The sequence below is a fragment of the Mauremys reevesii genome, linkage group 4 (assembly GCF_016161935.1).
Source record: "Mauremys reevesii isolate NIE-2019 linkage group 4, ASM1616193v1, whole genome shotgun sequence".
Classification (NCBI taxonomy): Eukaryota; Metazoa; Chordata; order Testudines; family Geoemydidae; genus Mauremys; species Mauremys reevesii.
In genome coordinates, this window is record NC_052626.1 from 72,234,792 (window position 1) to 72,255,431 (window position 20,640).

At 46.1% G+C, this 20,640-nt stretch overlaps 2 protein-coding genes across 9 annotated transcripts in view; both read left to right on the forward strand.

Moving 5' to 3' along the window:
• LRP4 (LDL receptor related protein 4) overlaps window positions 1-2,591 on the forward strand; it is a 118,559-nt gene extending 115,968 nt beyond the window's left edge. For 2 of the 3 annotated variants that reach the window (XM_039538386.1, XM_039538388.1), the window contains one exon: window positions 1,071-2,591. In XM_039538386.1, the coding sequence (XP_039394320.1) occupies window positions 1,071-1,406 (336 nt within the window). In that variant the 3' untranslated portion in view covers window positions 1,407-2,591. The remainder of the gene's footprint in view (window positions 1-1,070) is intronic. The other variant, XM_039538387.1, reaches the window with a different exon arrangement.
• A 7,024-nt stretch (window positions 2,592-9,615) lies between these two features.
• Window positions 9,616-20,640, forward strand: part of CKAP5 (cytoskeleton associated protein 5) — a 97,695-nt gene continuing 86,670 nt past the window's right edge. Inside the window, exon 1 of one of the 6 annotated variants that reach the window (XM_039538381.1) lies at window positions 9,616-9,754. The gene's annotated coding sequence lies outside the window, so the exon portion shown is untranslated. Of the gene's footprint in view, window positions 9,755-11,539; window positions 11,559-15,853; window positions 15,876-20,640 lie in introns of those variants that run through there. The other 5 variants (XM_039538384.1, XM_039538379.1, XM_039538385.1 and 2 more) reach the window with 5 other exon arrangements.

A 20,640-nucleotide genomic window follows, 5' to 3' on the forward strand; every position in this document is an offset into this window, starting at 1 on the left:
GGGTTTGCAGTTTATGCTACTTAAAGAAAATAATTTACCTGGGGCATTTGTTATGATTCTTGTAGACCCTGGAGATGGATAAGGCCTGTTATACCACTGACTCCCTTTCCCAGGGGCCAGAATAGGATTCTTCCATATAGGACAATTTTTAGTGATATTGTTTTAAATGCCTCAACAAATAGATCTCCCCCCAACCTTTCCTCTGTATTTCACAGCCTCCAATACCCCACTGTCAGAATGGTTTCCCTGAGATTCACTCTAAATCTTTCCCGTTTTTTTTCTTAGTCCCATTGCTTAGATATACCCATGTGTCTCACACACAATTCTTCTCTCCTCAGGGAGGTTGTTTACAAACACCTATCAGAGGTCTACACCCATGCCTCTTTAGTCATCACTGAGCCAAGCTAGACAGAATTCACTCTTAATCTCTGCTCATAACTTTGTCCCTCTAGCCCTCTGATCATTTCTGTTGTTGTTCTCTATACTTCCTCCATTATTTTCGTTGCAATGAGGTGCTCCAACCCAACACAGTAGCCCAGGTGAGCTGTCTCAAGATGTGTGTAGAGGGCAACTTGCTTCTCCCTGCTTTGGGATATAAAGCCACTGCATATGCATCTCCCAAACTGATTAACCTTTTTAGCAGCCTTTTCCCACTGAAAACTCCTACCTGATTTCCTGCCTACTGCCCTTGGCTGTTCCTGTTTCCCAGGTTTCTCCTTCCTATTCAGGCTCTGGCTCTAGTATTATTCCTGTCCCCAAATAGCATTGGCTCCATTTGTCCAAGTGACACAGAAGAGCCATCTTCTCTCACCTCTTTTTTCATGGATTGAAGGAGCCTGGAGATTGGAATGGGTATTCCTTTGGGGAGGGCTGGTGTGTTAGGCTGAGCATTGTGAGGGGGGGAGCCTAGAATGGACTCTCCTGTCCTGATGGCAGCAACCCGTTACTCTTTTCATTGAGGGCCATCCCTTTGCTTGCTTCTTTGCCTGTCCTCATTCCAGCTGCTTTGTTCTTTGGCTAGAAGTGACTGATGCTCTGTGGGTATTTGCATTCTGTTGTCTCCCTGCTAGGCTGGTCATGATCATTGCTACACCAAGGAAAAGATCAAGATTGTGGAAGGGATATGCCTCTTGTCCGGTGACGAGTCTGAGTGGGATGACCTCAAGCAGATACGGAGCTCCCGGGGAGGGATACTTCGGGACCATGTCTGCATGAAGACTGACACTGTCTCTATCCAGGCCAGCTCTGGCTCACTGGATGACACCGAAACTGAGCAGCTGCTGCAGGAGGAGCAGTCTGAGTGCAGCAGTGTCAACACGGCAGCAGCCACCCCGGAACGACGTGGCTCACTCCCAGACACAGGCTGGAAACACCAATGCAAGCCCTCCACGGAGAGTGAGGTCTAAAGCATGCACTACCTTGGAGATGCCCAGCTCCTCCACAGCCCCTGTTCCATATGAATGAGACTGGACTCATTCTGCCATGCTGGGAGAAGCCCAGAGACTAGCCTTCGTGTTGCAAGGAGGCCAGAGACTAGCTGCCTTTCAGCAAGGAGACGGGGCCAGACTCTTCCGTCATGGCAGGGGGAAATGGACCCCAGAGACCTTTTTGGCTCATTCTTACTGTTTTGTGGTTTATTTATATGTTCTGTTTCCCTGGAAGCTGCCATGATAACTTCTGCAGTGACTCCTCTGAGCTGAGTCTAATTCAGATTATGTCCCCTCTGGCAATCTGCGAGTCCTGCACTGTCAAGCTCACAATTCATGCCTCTGGGAGAGCAGAGCTTCTCCACTACCAGCTTCTCATCAGGCTCAGCACCTCTTGCCCCTGATTCATTCAGAGGCCAGCTCTGCTCTCTCTACTTTAGGGAATTGGTGGAGGGCTGAAAGAGGGGACAGTGTAGCAGCAGGTCACTTCTACGGGGATAAAGAGAGCAACTGCAGCTGCTATGTTTCTTGTGATTGATGTCATTAGAATGTCACTGCCACTTTCCCCACATTCTGGCACATCTCTACAGGAGTGAAGCCTGGTGCTGGAGCACTGTCTGTTGCTGGCAATGGCCACTGCTCCTAATCACTTTTTGCTATCACCCACTTCAAAAAGTAACTGAATGCAGATAGGACTCTCCTAACTGCTTTCAGTGTATATTGGAGTTAGAGCTGCCAGATCAGGGGACAGAGTATATTTTTTACTGCTCTTAGCTCCACAGGCCTACTGAGAGGAAGCTCAGCTCAGAGGGAGAAAGTCTGGAGTCTATTCCTTCTTTTACATCATCAACAAAACTGTTCATAAAGTTCCAATCAGAAAGCCAGCCAGTTACATTTGTGCAAACCTATGGAAGGCCATGGGTCTGACTAGATGTCACTGAGGGTCTGTTGTGGTCGGTAGAACCTTTTATTACTAGTGATGTGTGAAATGGGATGATTGGGGAAACTGTTCTATTAGTAAACTGAGCCCATTTGACATGGAATCAGAGAAAATAACCATGGAGCTCTAAGGGCCATTTTTGAGTAGTCACTTATCAACTAGAGCAGTGGCTCTCAAACTTTTTTACTAGTGACCCCTTTCACATAGCAAGCCTCTGAGTGTGACCCCCCCCCCCAAATTAAAAACACTTTTTTATATATTTAACACCGTTATAAATGCTGGAGGCAAAGCAGGGTTTGGAGTGGAGGCTGACAGCTCGCAACCCCCCCATGTAATAACCTCGCGACCCCCTGAGGGGTCCCGACCCCCAGTTTCAGAACCGCTGAACTAGAGCTGTGCTTTAAGCTCCATTTTTTTACTGGCAAATAATTCTTGCAGCGGTCTATGTTCTTCCCCTCAGCTGTACGAGGACACAATTCTGTTCTCGCTCTGCAGCCTATGAGGCCTTTCCCTTATATCTGGCTCCCATACACAGTTCATGATTAGTTTCTTGCTGGGCCCTGGTAGCTTTGGGGTGTGTTTGGGCCTGGGTGCTGACTGGTGTCCCATGCATGACATAGGCAATAGACACCCACATGGAATAGGGCTCATGGGAACCCACAGACAAACCACATATGAACTAATCTCTGCAAATCCTCATTTTTTAGGAGGGAAGGAGAGAGCAGGGAAGGTGGAGTGTGGAAAACCCACCCATCTAATTATTTGCGCTTCAAGAGAGACATCCCTGGCAGCATTTGAAGCTCTAGCGCCCTCGGGGCACAAAGGTCTTTTAATAATCTCTTGACTTGGCACATCTAAAGGAAAAAACTTCTCCCCCTTCCAAAAGAGGGTTTAGTCCCCACATTTCATTCATAAGAATTTTATCTAAGGTAAAAAATGAAATCCCAAGCCAGGTGTTGGAAACAGAACTGTCCCAAGGAGGGATCCCTTGTGACAATCCCAGCCTTGCCTCCTGCTGTGGAAAGGCCAGGTGCATTCCCATCCATGGTGTAGGGAGGACCCAGCTGGTGCTAGGGGTGCTGCATGGAATGGTGATTTGGATGGGATACCCAGGCAATATTTTTTTAATCCAGTGAACAGAGGAGAGTCCCTCCTGCTTCTGTTTAGCCTTGCTCAAATCCCAGAAACCCTGGTAGTGCCCAGAGAAAGTGGCAGTTACCAGCAGGCTTTCAATACTACTTACACCCAGAGATACCACTGCAGTTAAGGTTCATCTTAAATTTGCAAGCCAGGACTGAAACTCCATCTATAACTTGCACCATTAGGCCTGGCTGGTGTGTACTCATGTGGGAAGTGAGTTAGGGCTGGGGCTTGAGAATTTCCATGTTAATATGGGACTCTTTCCTGCTCCTAGAGTTAATATAAAATGATTCTATTTTAATTTATTTGATTGGCTCCAGGCTAGGAGTTGTTGGTCCAGATGCCACCATTGCTTTGTGTGGTACTAGCTGCAGATGCACTTTGGGACAGAGGCTCCAAGATCTGGATTCAGTGACGAGAAAGAGCAGCAGGAGCTAGAGCTTTACTATCTCACTAACATGGACTTGGGCTATCCAGGCGGCATCACACAGGGGCAAAAGCAAGGGCTCAAGTGTAGGAGGAAGACCACAGTTGAGAGGGAGCCTGTGTGTAGGGGTTATGGAGGGCAGTAGAAGTAGGATGGGGAATTAGCCGGTGTGGGAAAAGGCTCTAATATCCTGGGAGAACAGCTCTACCTCTCTTCTCCCGATGAGCTATGTGAATGCATCACTCTGCACTGCACATTAAACATCCAGGAGTGTGGGGAAGAGGGACTGGAAACATCCACCCATTCCTCTCAGTGGGGTCTCAATGGACCTATGGAAATAATAGCTGCTTGAGTTGAGAATGCAGAATAGAAGGAAAAGCTCAATCAGTCTTTCCAACAGCTACTAGTGTTCAAACTCTGCCTGAAACTATGCCCATTCCTACTCCTAGGAAGGAAACCTATACATTCCAGCCCCAAGACCATTCACACAGCTACTCTCTAAACTTTCCCAGTCCCTTCCCCTCCAACCCCGCCAGAGGTCATATGTCTGCTACTTTGGGGAGATGGAGCAGTGAAATCTCCTACAGCCCTAGTTCCACTACTGATGTGAGCAGACAAGATTCCCCAATGTGAGCAAACAGCCCTTGTGAGATGCTGCCTAAGGGGTGCATTGCATTTTCCCATTCTGGGGAGGAAAAGTCCTTAATTGCATGAGGGCTATACAGAATGTAGAAAGGTCAGAACTGGGGGATGATCTCTTGAGCACTGATTTACTATGTAAAAAGCAAACTTCTATCTCCTGTCTGTCCTGAGCTAATGGCAGTGATTCTTGTGTAATGATTTTAATGTTACTCACTGGAGAGATTGGACTTTCTGGAGTTATTTAACCACTATGTTCAGTATTTTAGGAGTTGATAATTTAATATAAATTTAGCTTTTCTTAATCACTCTGCTTGGCTTTGGGTTGTGAATCACGCATGTTATACTGGCTCCTTCTGGAGGATGAGCTCCCAGCCTTGTTTGCATAGAACCTCATCTCTGCTCACTGAGCACTGCGGTTGGAGGGAGTGAGAAGATGAAAATGGAGGCAGTGTTCTTTGGATAATCCCACTGACTCTCACACACACATTCTTCAGCAGTGAAGCCTGAACTAAGGCCCACTGCCAAGAAAGAGACAGCTGTGGCTCAAATGCAGTGAGTTCACATTCTTCATTCTCTCTGTTTGACATGACAACAGGGGCTAGTGGCCTGGTCTTTCTGAAGAACATCGTGACCAAATTGTTGTAAGCTGTATAGGGATAGTGTTGCCTTTTCTATGGCTGCTGCAGGAGTCCTCTCTTCATTGGTGCCTTTGCTTAATGCAGTTTGATGCTTTAAAGTCATTCTTGGTAGTAGGGGGCATGTAGTGGCAGAGTTGTAAATGGAATCAGTGTCCAGCCACGTCTCCCTGCTCTAACCACTAGACGGGAATGACCGTCACACAGTTTACTGAGAAAAGTGAGATTTGGTCCTTCTCATTTTAGTAATAATTTAAAACTGAAAGAAGAGGATACTCAAGCTTCTCTATGCGGCGATCCATCTCTGTACCAGCCCCAGTATGGTATGCAGGCAACAAGAGCAGAGAAGGCTGGTCTTCCACAGCAGACCACAACAAGGTAATTCAGTGTGGGCATGGAAGCTGGTGCTCCTGAGCCCTCAACTTCTTATTTTTTAAATGTCACAGTGATACTTGTGTTTGGGTACATGTGGTCCAATTTCTGACACAAGTTATCTCCACTGCCAAGACCGAGAGCCAGGCCCAATTCAAACTCACTTCCTAATCTGGCAGGGTTTGGGAAGTAGGTACAGAATGCACCTAACTCCTGGGAACGGTGGGAAGACAGAACCTTCTGTCACAGGTGGAGGAGTTACTTCAGCATAAGGAGGCCTAAAAGGAGGTCCACTCCACTGACAAAAGGTGGGTAGACTCAAGGGCAGTAGAGCTAAACAGGAGTCAACTATTCATAGGGTACTGAGAGAGATGATCCTAAAAGGGGAGTACAGAAGCCACCACGTGCATAACAAAATCAATGGAGTGATGAATGCCCTAAGCTGGGACTGCCATGATGCTCTAAAACACATTCAGGGGATAGTAATGGAGCCTGGCCCAGCAGGATTGATTTTCTCCATGTATGTATGCTTGTTCCTCTGCAAAACATTCATAGAAAGTTTCAGCCCCTAATATCTTGGACTCTGCCCTCAGAGGTTTTATTTTTTTCTGTAAGTTCCCATAAGGTGGACTGTTTAAGAGTTTGGATTTGTCCTGGGGAAGACTCCAGAGGGGTGGGTGTGTGTGGGTGTGTATCACACCTCACACATGTACTCAATTAGATCAACAGGACAAATTGCATTGTTTCCTCATTTAACATTTCTATTTTCTTAGAACAAAACAAATAGGGAAGTTAAATGCAAAAACTAAATTTAATCTTAGGGTTATGGCTTTGAACTGTAAGAAGTCATAGATTAGGGTTGGAAGAGACCTCAGGAGGTCATCTAATCCAATCCCCTGCTTAAAGCAGGACCAACCCCAACTAAATCACCCTAGCCAGGGCTTTGTCAAGCCAGGCCTTAAACTTCTAAAGGATGGAGAGTCCACCAATTCCCTCGGTAACCCATTCCAGTGCTTCATTCTCCTCCTAGTGAAATAGTTTTTCCTAATATCAAACCTAGACCTCCCTCACTGCACCTTGAGACCATTGCTCCTTGTTCTGTCATCTGCCACCCCTGAGAACAGTCTAGCTCCATCCTCTTTGGAACCCCCCTTCAGGTAGTTGAAGGCTGCTATCAAATCCCCCCTCACTCTTCTCTTCTATAGAGTGAATAAACCCAGTTCCCTCAGCCTCTCCTGGTAAATCATGTGCCCCAGCCCCCTAATCATTTTTGTTGCCCTCTGTTGGACTCTCCCCAATTTGTCCACATCCTTTTTGTAATGGGGGGCTCAACACTGGACACAATACTCCAGATGTGGCCTGACCAGTGCCAAATAGAGGGGAATAATCACTTCACTCCATCTGCTGGCAGTGCTCCTACTAATGCAGCCCTGTGTGATGTTCACCGCTTTGGCAACAAGGGTACACTGACTCATATTCAGCTTCTCATGCACTATAATCCCCAGGTCCTTTTCTGCAGAACTGCTGCTTATCCAGTCGGTCCGCAGCCTGTAGTAGTGCATGGGATTCTTTCATCCTAAGTGCAGGACTCTGCACTTGTCCTTGTTGAACCTCATCAGATTACTTTTGGCCCAGTCCTTCAATTTGTCTGTCATTCTGGACCCTATCCCTACCTTCCAGCATATCTGCCTCTCCCCCCAGCTTAGCATCAGCCATTAACTTGCTGAGGGTGCAATCCATCCCATCATCCAGATCATTAATGAAGATGTTGAACAAAACAGACTCCTGGGGCAATCCGCTTGATACCAGCTGCCAACTAGATAGCGAGCTGTTGATCACTACCCATTGAGCCCAATGATCTAGCCAGCTTTTTATCCATCTTCTAGTCCATTCATCCAATCCATACTTTAACTTTCTGGTAAGAATACTGTGTATCAAAAGCTTTGCTAAAGTCAAGATAGATCAGGTCCACTGCTTTCCCCATCTCCACAGTGCCTTCTATGATGAGATCACTGGCAATCAGGTTGGTCACAATACAGAAGGCTCATCACAATGCTAACTTGTCACATTGCGGGTAGTATATCTTAAGATCTCATTTAACAGGCCTAACTGCTACTCAAGTATATGCTGCTCTAATATCCTCTGGTAGATACAGCAGAACCTAGACTGACTAATAGGAGTTTCAGTCCAAGGCTGGCTGCCAGAATGAAATGTGGCCACAAAAATATGTGGGGCAGTTAGTTCCGATGGGAACATTAACTGGTGCATTTCTTGATTTAAGAACATTTAAACTCCTACCCTAACCATTTCCATTAACCTAGATGTTTGCATTTAATACCACAATGCAATTGGAAAGTATTCAGAAAGCCATCAGAAAATCACTAATTGTTTACAACAATATTAGGCTCCCCCATGAGACAAGAGATTGGGCCTTAGCTTGAACACTGCACTAAGGAGTACAGTATAAACACATATCTGTTGACTCCTCTGTCTAGGAATTTATAGTGTGGTTGACAGTGATATCTGAGCACCTCTCCTGAAAAGTAAATACAAAAAGAAAAGCCCCTCTTTTCAACCCTGCCAACAGCAACACGGTTACAGTTCTGTATATTTTTATATATACAAAATGTAAGGATGCTGATGTTTGAGAGGGTTGTTTTGAGAAAACGAAGTTAAAGTCCACCCTCCTTTTGCTGCAGAAACTCCTTCACCTGTGACAGGAGGTTGTCTTCCCAGGAGTTAGGTGCATTTTGTGCATAATTCCCAAACCCTGCCAGGTTAGGAAGTGAGTGTGAATTGGGCCTGGCTCTCTGGTTTGTCAGTAGAGAGAACTTGTTTCAGAAATTGGAGCACATGTACCCAGAGGCAAGTGCAACATTAAAAAATAAAAAGGTGAGGACTCCGGCACTCCCAGCTGCCATACCCAAACTGAATTACCCTGTTGTGGTCTGCTTTTGGAAGACCAGCCTTCTCTACTAACCTTGCAGCAGCTGGAATTAACTGTAGTTAACTCAGGCAGTAAATTCTAGTCTTGATCCATCTTCTGTGAAAGTTCTATCTCCTGCAGATACAAGTCTTCCTCATTTGTTGACTAGTTCATTTTATAGATTTGTTTTTTAGACTTTTCCTAGTAAGTAATAGCAAAGTATGTAGGCTATCAGTGAACATATCACGGCTATCCAAGGTCAGAAATTTAAACCCTTGGCCCTTCACTACGATACTCAGTGCTATTTACATTCCACATCTACTTTCTCTGGATTATTTTCAGTGCCAGTCTCCAGCAACTGGCATATTTAAAGAAGAGAGGAATTAGTTATTTTCTGTATTTTCCTTCCATGTATTTAATGAGTAGCTTAGGGCATTAAAGCCACTGGTGCAACTATATTACTTTTATATCACTTTAGATAGGAATTGCCATACTCGTTCAGACCAGTGGTCCATCAAGTCCAGTCTGAGGAAGACTTATGAAAACATGAAGTAGGCAATTACAGAATGATTTTCAGCATAAGCTTTTTCTTCACCTACCACTTAATTAGCACCTCACTCACCTCCTGAAGCAGGCAGTCTATATGTCCCCTGTATAGGTTTATCATTTCTAATGTAACTATGGCTGTTCACTGGTCATCGACCCAGCAACCATTTCTTGAATCCTGCTAAGCCCCTGACGGGTTCTCGTGGTAGTGAGTTCCCCGGGTCACTGATGCGTCCTATAAAAAGAATCATTTCCTTAGTGTCACGTGTTGCCTTCCACGCGCAGCGCACGCCCCCTCGTCCCTCCAGCAATACAGCGGCGCGAGATGCAGCCCGGCGCCTCCCTTGCCTTGCCCGAGTCACTCGCGGCCCTGCTGCCTCCGGTTCCGGCTCCCCAGCAGGGCGCAGCCCGCGCCGGTAATCCGGCACCCGCGGACAGCGGGGCGAGCGGGGCTTTGGCAGGAGAAGTTTCCTATGCCAGACGCAGCGCCGCAGCCGCTGTGGCCTGGAGCTGCCCCTTTAAAGAACGGGGACGGTACGTGGCTTTGCCGGATTCAAACTACCCAATGAGATGCCAGGTTGAGGCAGTGGGCGGAGCCGGTAGCGACCAATGGGTGCTCAGGACACTGCGAGGTGCGGGGGGCGGTAGTGATTTCAAACCCCGCTGAGGAGCGGCCTAGGGTTCGCCGCACCGGCTCAGGTGAGTGTTGTCAGCATCCCCCCCCCCCGGATTTACATGTCTAGTCTGGGGCCTTCCCGCCCGGGTCACGAGTCTCCCGCTCGGGGGTGGTGTTTCCCCCCTTCCCGCCCAACAGGGTCGGGGGGGGGCAGTGAAGTGAGCGGACAGTTTAACGTCCTACTGGGGGGCGGGGCCGGCGCGGGGTCTCTAGGCCCATCCACCCCGTGAGGCGCCCGGGGCCCTGGTGGGGACCGGGGAGAACAAACCCGTTCCCTTGGGCCTCTCCTGCGAGCCAGAGCTCGGGCCCTGCCCCTGCCAGCACCCGATCCTGCGGCGATGGGGGTGCGGAGCTGCGAACAGAGCGCCCTGGCCGGCAGCGACCCCTCCCCGAGAGGCCGTGGGGCGAGTCTGCACAGGCGCCCCTGGGGAACGTAGGGCACCCCCATTAGGTGCCTACCAACGCGAGGTGGGGCCTGGCGTGTGGCCTGCGGAGATGAGCGGTTCCAGCGCTGAGGGCGCCGGGCCCCCCCCGCCCCCCCCCCCCGGTACTCGCACCTCCGTGTTAGCGCAGCTGGTGGCTGAAATATGCCCCGCTTGAAAGTGTTGGATGCAGCCCTTGGACTTCCCGTGAGTCGTCAATGCGGGATTCAGCTGGCACTTTGCTCAGAGCTAAGGTGTTGTAGTGCATCGGGCTCTTGTTACCTGGTAGCATTAAAGGTACTTTTTGGGTCACTGTGCAGGGTATCAGCTACCCCAGCGTGCTGAGCTTTATTAGCACCAGACAGACTTCCTAACAACTAATTTGGAAAATAATCACTTGAGTTTTCGCTATGGAATTTAGATCAGGCGAGACTTTCTAAGTGGAAACCACTTTATGATACTTGACAATTCCTGCCTCCAGAAGTGATTTGAAAAAAACAAACAAACAGATGTCTTGTGAGTTGAGTTTTCTCTTCACAACTCTTGGAAGTCAGTTAGTTCTTCGCAGCTTTTGATACTTGGACTTAAGATGTGTCTTGGATTCTGGTGATCTAGCTTCAAAGTGAGTGACTTTTCCGTGGTGTGGGTCACAAGATATCCCCTGAGAATATTCTCATTTCTGTCAAATCTTTTGGTATTCTTGCTAAGTAGAAAGATGTCTTGTGACCCTTATCACAACACCAGTTAACAGGCTAGGCAGTCTATTACCTTTTGCAAATTTTACTTTGGCTGAATCTGGCTGTCAGTGACAATCCAAAAATACAACGCAGCTTTGATACTATGCAGACTAAGAGGATAGAGAATGTAAATTAGATTGTGCGCGTAACATAAGATAAAACTGCTACCCCTGCAAGCAAATCATTCTGCCATATATTTCTCATGGAGTGTATTTACAGTGCTAGACTGGAGCAGATTTTAATCCATGTGTAGGCTGTCTCATTATGCTGCATTCTTTCCTTTCTTGATTCTCATTTTTATTTTGTATACAGAGGTACAGACAGGGTTTGAAATGGGCTGTGACTGAAGATGGTGCTCTTTTTATCTTGTTAAAATGTGGCTTGTTTCTGCAATTGCTTACTTTGTTATTCAGCAGTGCAAATGTTGAACAAAACTTTTATTAGCAGCTATCTAATTTTCAGAAAAAAATGGAACTTTGAATTTTGGATTGTGTGCTATAGGGGAACTTCTTCATGATAGAGAGGTCACATGGTATCACCTCTACTAACACACTTGTCTTTGCAGGCCATGGAAATTTACCTGCCACTGTGTCCTTTTAAATATGCATTTTGCAGTGTAGTGAATATAGGCTCCAACACTGGAGCAGCTGAGCTTATAAATTCAAAAGGTGATCTTATTCTCCTATTTCTCTCCCTCCCCCTACATCCTTTCTCTTTCCACATTTGACCTTGTTTGAGGTTTTTATCCTTTCAGCACAGGTAGCTCCTGTCTTTAAAATTTGTGGATGTACTTTTAATTTCATTGCAACTCCATTTGTTTTTAAAACACTTTTGTGTTGCATTCAAAGAACATGTTATATTAAGGAAAATGCCAGCAAAAGTAGCAGTTCATTGCCCTAATGTGGCTCTAAACAAAGGACCTTAAACTTGCAATTAGTAGCTTATTGGTGAGAATTCTCAGCAAGATGGGAAGTTTAGAACAGTAGCTGGGAGTGTGTGTGTGAGAGAGTGAGTGAGAGAGGCATGTGTGCACACACAATTCAGGTTAAACTTGAAAAGCTGGATTTCTGAAGTATGGAAAATCAGAGAAGGTAGTCAAACTACCTTCTCTCTTCCCTGTAGAGATTCAAGAATCCCATCATTCCTTTTTGTTGGAACAACAAATATGAAAAAAGTTTTAAAAACTTTTTCTATGGAGTACATATGTGCATCTCATATTTTAAATGTGACTTATTTCCATGCTAACTTTTGCTGTCTGTATACTATAGCTTCATGGTCTAGGCATGTGATATGTTTGGGAAAATGTGCTAGTTCTATGCCTAGGTGTGGAAGAGGGGGAGTTGGCCACTTGAGTGGAAGAATAGCATTCAATCCTTTGAGGTGCTGAGTAGTTTAGGATTTGGTCTAATGAAGAGTGGAGAATAAATAATTGGTTACCTGTTAACCATCTCACAGGAGTTTGTAAGATTCACTGATGTATGATTAAAGTGCCATTTCTTTATGGCTCTATCATGTATGATTATGGAACTCAAAGTTATGGTCACAGTTTAAAATAAAGCTGTATATTATGGATTGATATGGTTGCAGTGTGCTTCAACTCTGAATTTCCTGTGTTCCTAACTTTATAGACTATTAGATTTTAATTTTTTTAACATTGAAAACAACTGATGTAATATGATTCTGGTTTATGGATTTTATACAGGTTTGGGAGAGAATTGAGTTCCTACTAGAAGTCCTGTTGCATCCGTAAGGATTGAATGCCTGTCCTCCTTCCATAGTCAAATGAAACTGATTAGGTTTGCATCATCTTTGCAGGCATTGTAGAGTATAGGAGGAACAGCACTCGCCAGGATATTTTCTCACAAGGGGTGATGGTGGTGAGTCCAGATGTGTGCTGCAGGAAAATCTAGTATGTTTGCATTTAAATTTAACTCTGTCTGGACCATATATGAAAAGGCAATGTTGCTGTGGCTGTCCATCCAACCTAAGAAGTCTCTTGAAGTGAGTTGGTGCAAAGATTCTTGCCTTTTGAGTTGGGATTGTGAGCTTTGAAGCAAGTTATCATAGAAACAGTTACTTTTGCAGCTTGATTACAGTGAATGGTAAATCTTCAACAGAAGAAAATGTTGTGTACTGTTGATTCCTCATGAGGGAGCTGTAACAGTGGAAAGGTATCTTCAGAGACCAGTTCCCCGAGCAACAGTTTGATACTCCAGTGCCCAGAGCAGACTTATTTCTTCAGGATACGGGAATAGAAGGCTGAAAAGGCAGATCACTTGTTTCCTCCACTCAGGAGGAAACTCTTCACCCCTGGCTTCTACTGTATCAGGCTTTGTCATAAATGGCACTTAGATATTTTAGAACAGTGGCTCTCAACCAGAGGTACATGTACCCCCAGGGTACGCAGAGGTCTTCAGGGGGTACATCCAATCATCTAGATCAGGGGTGGCCAGCCTGAGAAGGAGCCAGAATTCACCAATGTACATTGCCAAAGAGCCACAGTAATATGTCAGCCACAGGTTGTCGACCCCTGATATTTTTATGTAGCCTGTTGTAAAACTAAGCAAATATCTAGGACTACTGAAGTTAGTACAGACTAAAATGTCATACAATTACTTGTTTATACTGTTCTATATACACTACACATGAAATGTAAGTACAGTATTTATATTTCAGTTGATTTATTTTATAATTGGTAAAAATGAGAAAGTAACTATTTTTTTCAGTAATAGTGTGCTGTGACACTTATGTCTAATTTTGTAAGCAAGTAATTGTGGTGAAACTTGGGGGGTATGCAAGACAAATTATACTACTGAAAGGGGTAGAGTCGTTTAGAAAGATTGAGAGCCATTGTTCTAATATGTTGCTTGACATTTTGAGATGCATGTTCTAGAAGTGTTACTGATTGATCTGCCCCACAGGATAGCCATAATTGCATGTCTTGTATAGAGCACTAGCTGAAAGTATGGTCCTCTCACAGGTTACATCTTTAATGTCCCACAGCTCCAGCCCATCACTGCTACCCTTGTTAGAGTTGTATGCAAGTTTTTAAAAAGCCTAACAGGCATAGCAGGCAGATTCTCTCTCAAAAATGATTTTGTAGCAAGTACTAACTGGAGGAGTTTAATCATAGAAATGTAGGACTGGAAGGGACCTTACTCAGTCATCTAGTCCAGTTCCCAGTGCTGAGGCAGGACTAAATATTCTCTAGACCGGGGTGCCCAACCTATGGCCTGTATGTTGCCCACCAGAGCATTTCATAAGGCCTGTGTCATGCTTCAACACAGTATACTAAAGGCCAATTTATTAGCATTTTGTCATTATGTTTACATCATTTAGTTTACACAAGGAAGTATGTAGAATCTGTTTGGCAAACACAAGGTTGTGTTTTGGTTTATGTGGTGGTCCTATGTAATAAGATTGGGGACCACTGATCTAGAACATCCCGTGTTTGTAGGTTTTTAAGAAGTTCTTGTCCTGTCCTCAGTGGATGAGGAAAATAATTTATCCTCCTCTTTATAACAAACTTGTACATACTTGAAGACTTATCAGGTTCCCAGTCAGTTTTCTTTCCTTATTTAAAACTCACCTTCTGGCTATAGAGAAGGAACGGGTAGCAGTGATGGGCTGGAGCTGTGGGACGTTAAAGACAGTAACCTGTGAGAAGACTATACTTTCAGCTAGTGCTCTAGTACAAAACATGCAATTACAGCTATCCTATGGGGCAGATCAATCAGTGACACTTCTAATTTGTTGCTTGACATTTTGAGATGCATGTTCTAGAACAATGGCTCTCAATCTTTCTAAACTACTGTACCCCTTTCAGCAGTACAATTTGTCTTGCATACCCCCCAAGTTTCACCACACTTATGTCTCATTTTGTAAGCAAGTAATATTTGTGTCACAGCACACTACTACTGAAAAATGCTTACTTTCTAATTTTTACCATATAAAATAAATCAATTGAAATATAAATATTGTACTTACATGTCATTGTATAGTGTATATAGAACAATATAAACAAGTAATTGTATGACATTTTAGCCTGTACTGACTTCAGTAGTCCTTTTTATGTAGCCTGTTGTAAAACTAAGCAAATATCTAGATCGGGGGCTATGGTCCTGCAGATAAAATACTGTGATTTGGTGTCAGAATTCAGAAGTAATGGACTAGGACCCAAGAGACCTGGCTTCTATTCCCAGCCTTGCTACTGGTCTGTTGTGACCTTGGGCAGGTCACTTCACCTCTCATTTCCATATCTGTAAAATGGGGATGATACTTCCCTCTTTGAGTGCTTTGAGATCTACCGAGGAAAAGTACTATGTTGGAGCTAGGTGATATTGTTTCCAATGACAATTGTGCATCCCAAGGGCCAACCTGGTGGCTCACTGACTGCATGTTGTTGGTGCTGATCTACTGCAGTGACTGGTTTAGAAATGCCTAAAGCATTGAGGGGTGTCTGACCTGGTCCAAGCTGCTGCCAAAGGAGACAAGTGGCTTGGAGCAGCACATCCTCTCCCACAGGAGCCAAGCCTTTGCTCTTCAACTTCAGAGCAGAGGAATTCAGGCCCTCCAAGGGGGACACCTCAGCTGGTGTCTCGGGAAAGAAATGGGTCTTCATGAAGGGCGGGAGGAGACCTGGTAGCCCTGGAACTGTGGGTCCATGTGATCTGGAAAGGGGAGGCGGTTTGGGGACAGGTATGGAGAAGCTGGACCCCATGGGGCTGTGGGCGACTCTGCTAACCTCTGAAGACACTGGGAAAAGGGGGTATAGAATGGGCCCCGTAGGGTTTTAACTACTCTGGGCGCCTTTGTCTGGCACATGATAGGGGGTGCCTCCCGCCCAGGGGCGAGGGGAGGCGGGGGCTGGTAGCGTCGGCTGCAGCGTTCTGCGCTCCGCCCTTGGAGGAGGTGCCGCCTGCTTCCCGGCCGGGGATGAAGCGCCCCGCCCGCTGTTGCAGCTGAGCCGGGTCCCGGCCGCGCGGGTGAGTGTCTGGCTTGGTCTGCCGTGGACAAGGAAAGCTGGGGGGATAATTGCCTGTCCCGGAGTGATGGCGGGGCTGTCGGGGCCTAGCGTCTGGGAGGAGGAAGGGGGCGGAGGAGACTGCGAGGATAAACAATGCCGGGCGGGCGGCCTGCTCCGCTCTATCTGGCCTCGGAGCCGAGCATTAGGGGTTGCACCGAGCCGTAGCTCCGGGCCCAGAGCCTTCCCATCCGAGGAACCGCTCTGTTTTGGCTGCAGGGGGACTGCTTATAAAATGTCTCCGAGCTGCCGCATCTGGAGGAGGTGGGGCCCCGCTGGAGAGTTTGGGAGAGGGCGTTTGTGGCCTCGTGTGGGTTTAGGCAGGGGAAATCTGGCAGGCAAATGAGTTGTTTATTGGCTGGGGGAAGGTTAGGCCTGAGGATCTGGCAGAGTTTGAGGGGTAGCTTGCTGGAAAGCCTGGGTAAAGGGGATTAAGCAAGAAGTCCAGCTGGGTGACAATTCTAGCTGTTGTGGGGAGGATGGCTGTGTGTGAACTAGACTGGGGTTAGAGGGTATCTCCATATGGGAGGGGGAGGCAGCTGGTGATCATATAGGGGTTCTCACTGGGGGTGATTCCTGTATGTTTAACATGCTGGTGAAGGAGGATTCAGTCCCCCTCAGCCTAAAATTTTTAAAGGTTTTCATGGCCCTTAGCTTTGTAAACACTCAGGTGGGGGAGGGGAGGCAAGGCAGTCTGTAAGTAGTGACCCACTAGCATTTGGAGCTCTCATATCTAGCATTATAATTTAGCCTACTTGTTCCAAAGTTGACCACATTTTGTCCTTCCTTCCCTTATCCCCCCCCCCCCCCCCCACTTTCCATTTGCTTCTAATGTTGGCCTTGTTTCAGGTTTTATTCTTGCAGCACAAGTCACTCTTGCTTTCTTAGCCATGATGAAGAGTCAGTTTGCTTTGGCTCACCTCAGTAACTTGTATATATTCTTTCTAGAGTGCATCTAAATTGCATTCAAAGAGCACACTTAGGAAAAGTTACGTTTTCTGGAATTTCTTTCAATATCCATTCCTCAGTACATAGCAGTAATGTGATTAAATTTGCATTTACTCTTTTTTTTGTGAGTTCTCAGCAAGGCAGATATAGAACAAAGTTATTGAACACTAGAGGGAAGACTTACTAAGAACACCTTATTGCTGGATATCTTTGGGCTTGTCTACACTGGCATGTTACAGCACTGCAACTTTCTTGCTCAGGGGTCTGAACAACCCCACGCCCCTCTTTCTCCTTCTCCCCCTGCCCCCCTGAGCGCCGCAAGTTTCAGTGCTGTAAAGTGCACCAGCTCTGGGAGCTATTCCCCTTGTGGAGGTGGTGTGGTTGTTTTTTTTTTTTAAGTTTTTTTTTTATTTAAAGTGCTGGGAGAGCTCTTTATAGTGCTGTGGCAGTGCTTTAACGTGGCTGTGTAGTTGCAGCCCCAGCACTGGGAGAGAGCTCTCCCAGCGCTGGGGCTGCGACTACACAGCCACATTAGCTGCTTTAACATTGCTAGTGAAGATATGCCCTTAGTGTATAGCTTATCTTGCCTCTTCAGCTGAGAGAAACAACCTTATTCAACTGTCTTTGCCATTGTGTTTGGAGTTCATTTCTCCCTATCTGCGTTTCCTGTTTGCTTCCTTCCATTGAGGACTTGTGTTGTGGGTTTCTGTAATCTTTGGGCACGATTTCTGCAGGATGACAACTATCTTGAAGATCGCTTAATGAGATTCTCTCTCTCTCTCTCTCCCAAAACAGTACCCAGCCCTCTTCCATTGCTGAGGAATGTCCAATCAGTGACTTAAAGCAGGGGTGGGCAAACTTTTTTTGGCCTGAGGGCTGCATCAGGTTTTGTAAATTGTATGGAGGGCCGATTAGGGGAGGGGGTTGTGGCCCGGACCCCACCTCCTATCTGACCCCCCCCGGGACCCCTGCCCCCCATTCCCTGATGGCCCTTCTGGGACCCCTGCCCCACCCACCTCCCCCCGCTCCATGTCCCCTGATGGCCCCTGGACCCCTGCCGCCCCATCCAACCCCTGCTGCCCCATCCAACCCCTCCTTGTTCCTGACTGCTCCCCCGGGACCCCTGCCCCCATTCAACCCCCTGTTCTCCCTGACCCCTAGCCATGCCTCTGACCACAACCCCGAACTCCCCTGCTCGCTAGCCAACCCCCCCGTTCCCTGCCCCCTTACCGCTTTACCTGGAGCACTGGTGGTCGACAGGGCGCTGCCCCAGGAGCTCACAGCTCTGCCACCCAGAGCATTGTGCTGGTGGCAGAGCAAGCTAGCTGAGGCTGCAGGAGAGGGGGGGCAGCAGGGGCGGGGCTGGGGGCTTGGGAGCCAGGCAGGATGGTCCCGCAGGCTGTAGTTTGCCCACCTCTGACTTAAAGCCTGCCAGTGTTTCTCTTTAATCATCTTGAGAAATTTTTACTGAGTGACATGGTTAAAGTTCCCCTGATTTCTCGTTGCTCCTCTTGAAGGCGTCAAGAGGTCAGGACTGGTAATGGGACCTGAGTTTCTCAGTAGTAGAGTAGAACCTGCTACACAAGCCCAAAGAGTTCTAACTAGGTATTATTTATTACTCTGGTCTGATTGAACAGACTATAGTTCTTGGATTAGGGACATTTTACACACTCAATTTTTCTGTTGCACCGTTGAGAGTTGTAAAATAAAAGCTGGGTATCTGCTGCTCTGATCTCTTGGGTTTTCTGAAGAACTTTTCTATTGGGCTATTTTAGTATGTTCAGATTTTAGCTTAAGTGAAACTTCAGGCTCAGATGCCATGGTGTTGAAACTCATAAATATTGTAAATGTGATAAAACTTTAATCTAGTTCAAGTAAAACTTGGCATTTCCAGAGCTAAAAATTAAACATGACTTGAAACTGCTATAAAACAAGTATGTGTGGACAGATAATCGTGTCCTGTCAGTGCAGTGTGCAGTCATCCCTTCAGGAAGAAGGGAACAACCTGAATTGGCAGGTCTAATCTCAGCTGGTTCATTCAACTAATATTGTAGCTTTCTTGATAGTGGGCAAAACAGTGCCTCCATTGCAGGAGAAACTTAAAAAAAATTAAGCCACTAAATACTTTTGAAGAGAGAGCCTCCTTGGAAATTGACTTGGTCTAACCAATTTCTCAGAATTTAATGTTTTTAAACAATCTTCTAGAAAAGTTTGTTTTACTTGTAAGAGTACAACAGCATTGAAACAGTAGGTATCTATTCTTTTGGAACAGTAATGTTTAGATACTGAAGTGGTGGGGAGTCATATAAATATTGCAATAGCAGGAGCAGATGTCAGTTCCAGTAATGTCCATTCTGGCTTAGGACAAACTAGTCTTGTTGGTATTTGCACTTGTCATGGACGGGTCATTTGCGAGGTGAAACAGTATTACTTTTGCTAAATAAGTTCTATGTTTCTAAACATCTCAAAACCAAATGTCTTCACTATTTGCATCCTCAAGATTTTAAGAGCCAGGTTTAGCTAACAGAACTAAGGTTTTGGCTACACTGCAGAATTCTGCTAGCATAGTTATGTTGCTCAGGAGTGTGATCCCTGACCAACATAGCTGCACTGGCAAAAGTCCCTGGTGTGGATGCAGCCAAACCAGTAAAGTGCAGTTTTGCCATTATAGTTGCATCCACACTAGGAGCACTTTGGCAGTATAATGCATTGTCACTCCTACTGTAGACATGGCTGCCAAATTTAACTAGAAAAAACTTATGCCAACTGTTGCTCTTCAATGTTACTCAAAACTTTCACTTGATAGTCTCTTCCTCATTATGTCACAACAAACTTTAGGCAGTTTGTCCACAGCTTTATAATGTTCTCTCAGCATTTCCCACTTTAACACTTTATTATGTCTCTTGGAATCCTCCAAGTGTTAGCCTTGTGTTAGTCATTGGTTACAGGCTGGGGCACAGACCAGACCCTGTCTCGTGGGAGGGGCCCATTTAGTGTGCTGGGCCCCAAGGACCCACGGAGTTCCACATGGGCAGGCCCATGGTCTTCAGGACTCTGAGACTAGGGCTTTGGCAACAGCTATCTCTGTGGCTCTCTGCAGTAAATCCAGCCAAGCCAGAGTCCTGCACCAGGCTTGAACTGTACCCCTTCAGGGCACGACAAACTCATTGAGTATTTACAGTGAAACAGGCAGCCTTTTCAAAACAAGGTAACATATATATTAGTCACTTGGCGCATACACAAGCTGAAAGTCCTTAACTTCTGCCTCTCTGTGCTAATCTAAGTCATAGTCTACCCAGGTCAAACCAGTGCCATGATGAGCCAGCCAAGCTGTGATAGACTCCATCTCTTGCTCTCCCTCTCCCCCTTGTCTGTCTCCCCAGGGTTTTCTGCTGTTTGTTGTTCAATCATTGGACATCTTTGTCTTGATGGTTGCTCTGATTCAAGGTCTGTTTCAGACAGTTATTTTATGACCCTGTTCATGACAGCCAGGTGATACCCTACCTCATGCCTTCTATGCTGTCTGACCAGGAGACTGACTTTTTTACAATGTGAAGTGCAGAGGGAAACTCAGGCACACATAGGATTCATAACTATTACAGAAAATTCCCCTTGTCACATCTTTCCTCTCCTCTCTTGCCTATAAATTACCTATAAGGTCTGTAGACATAGCCCTTTCCTTGGCATCCTTTATACGTCAGCTGCTCTGTATTATAGGAGCTTGTCCAGCCAAGAGTTGCTAAGGAGGTTTTGCCTTTCATCTCAGCAGATGAATCTGG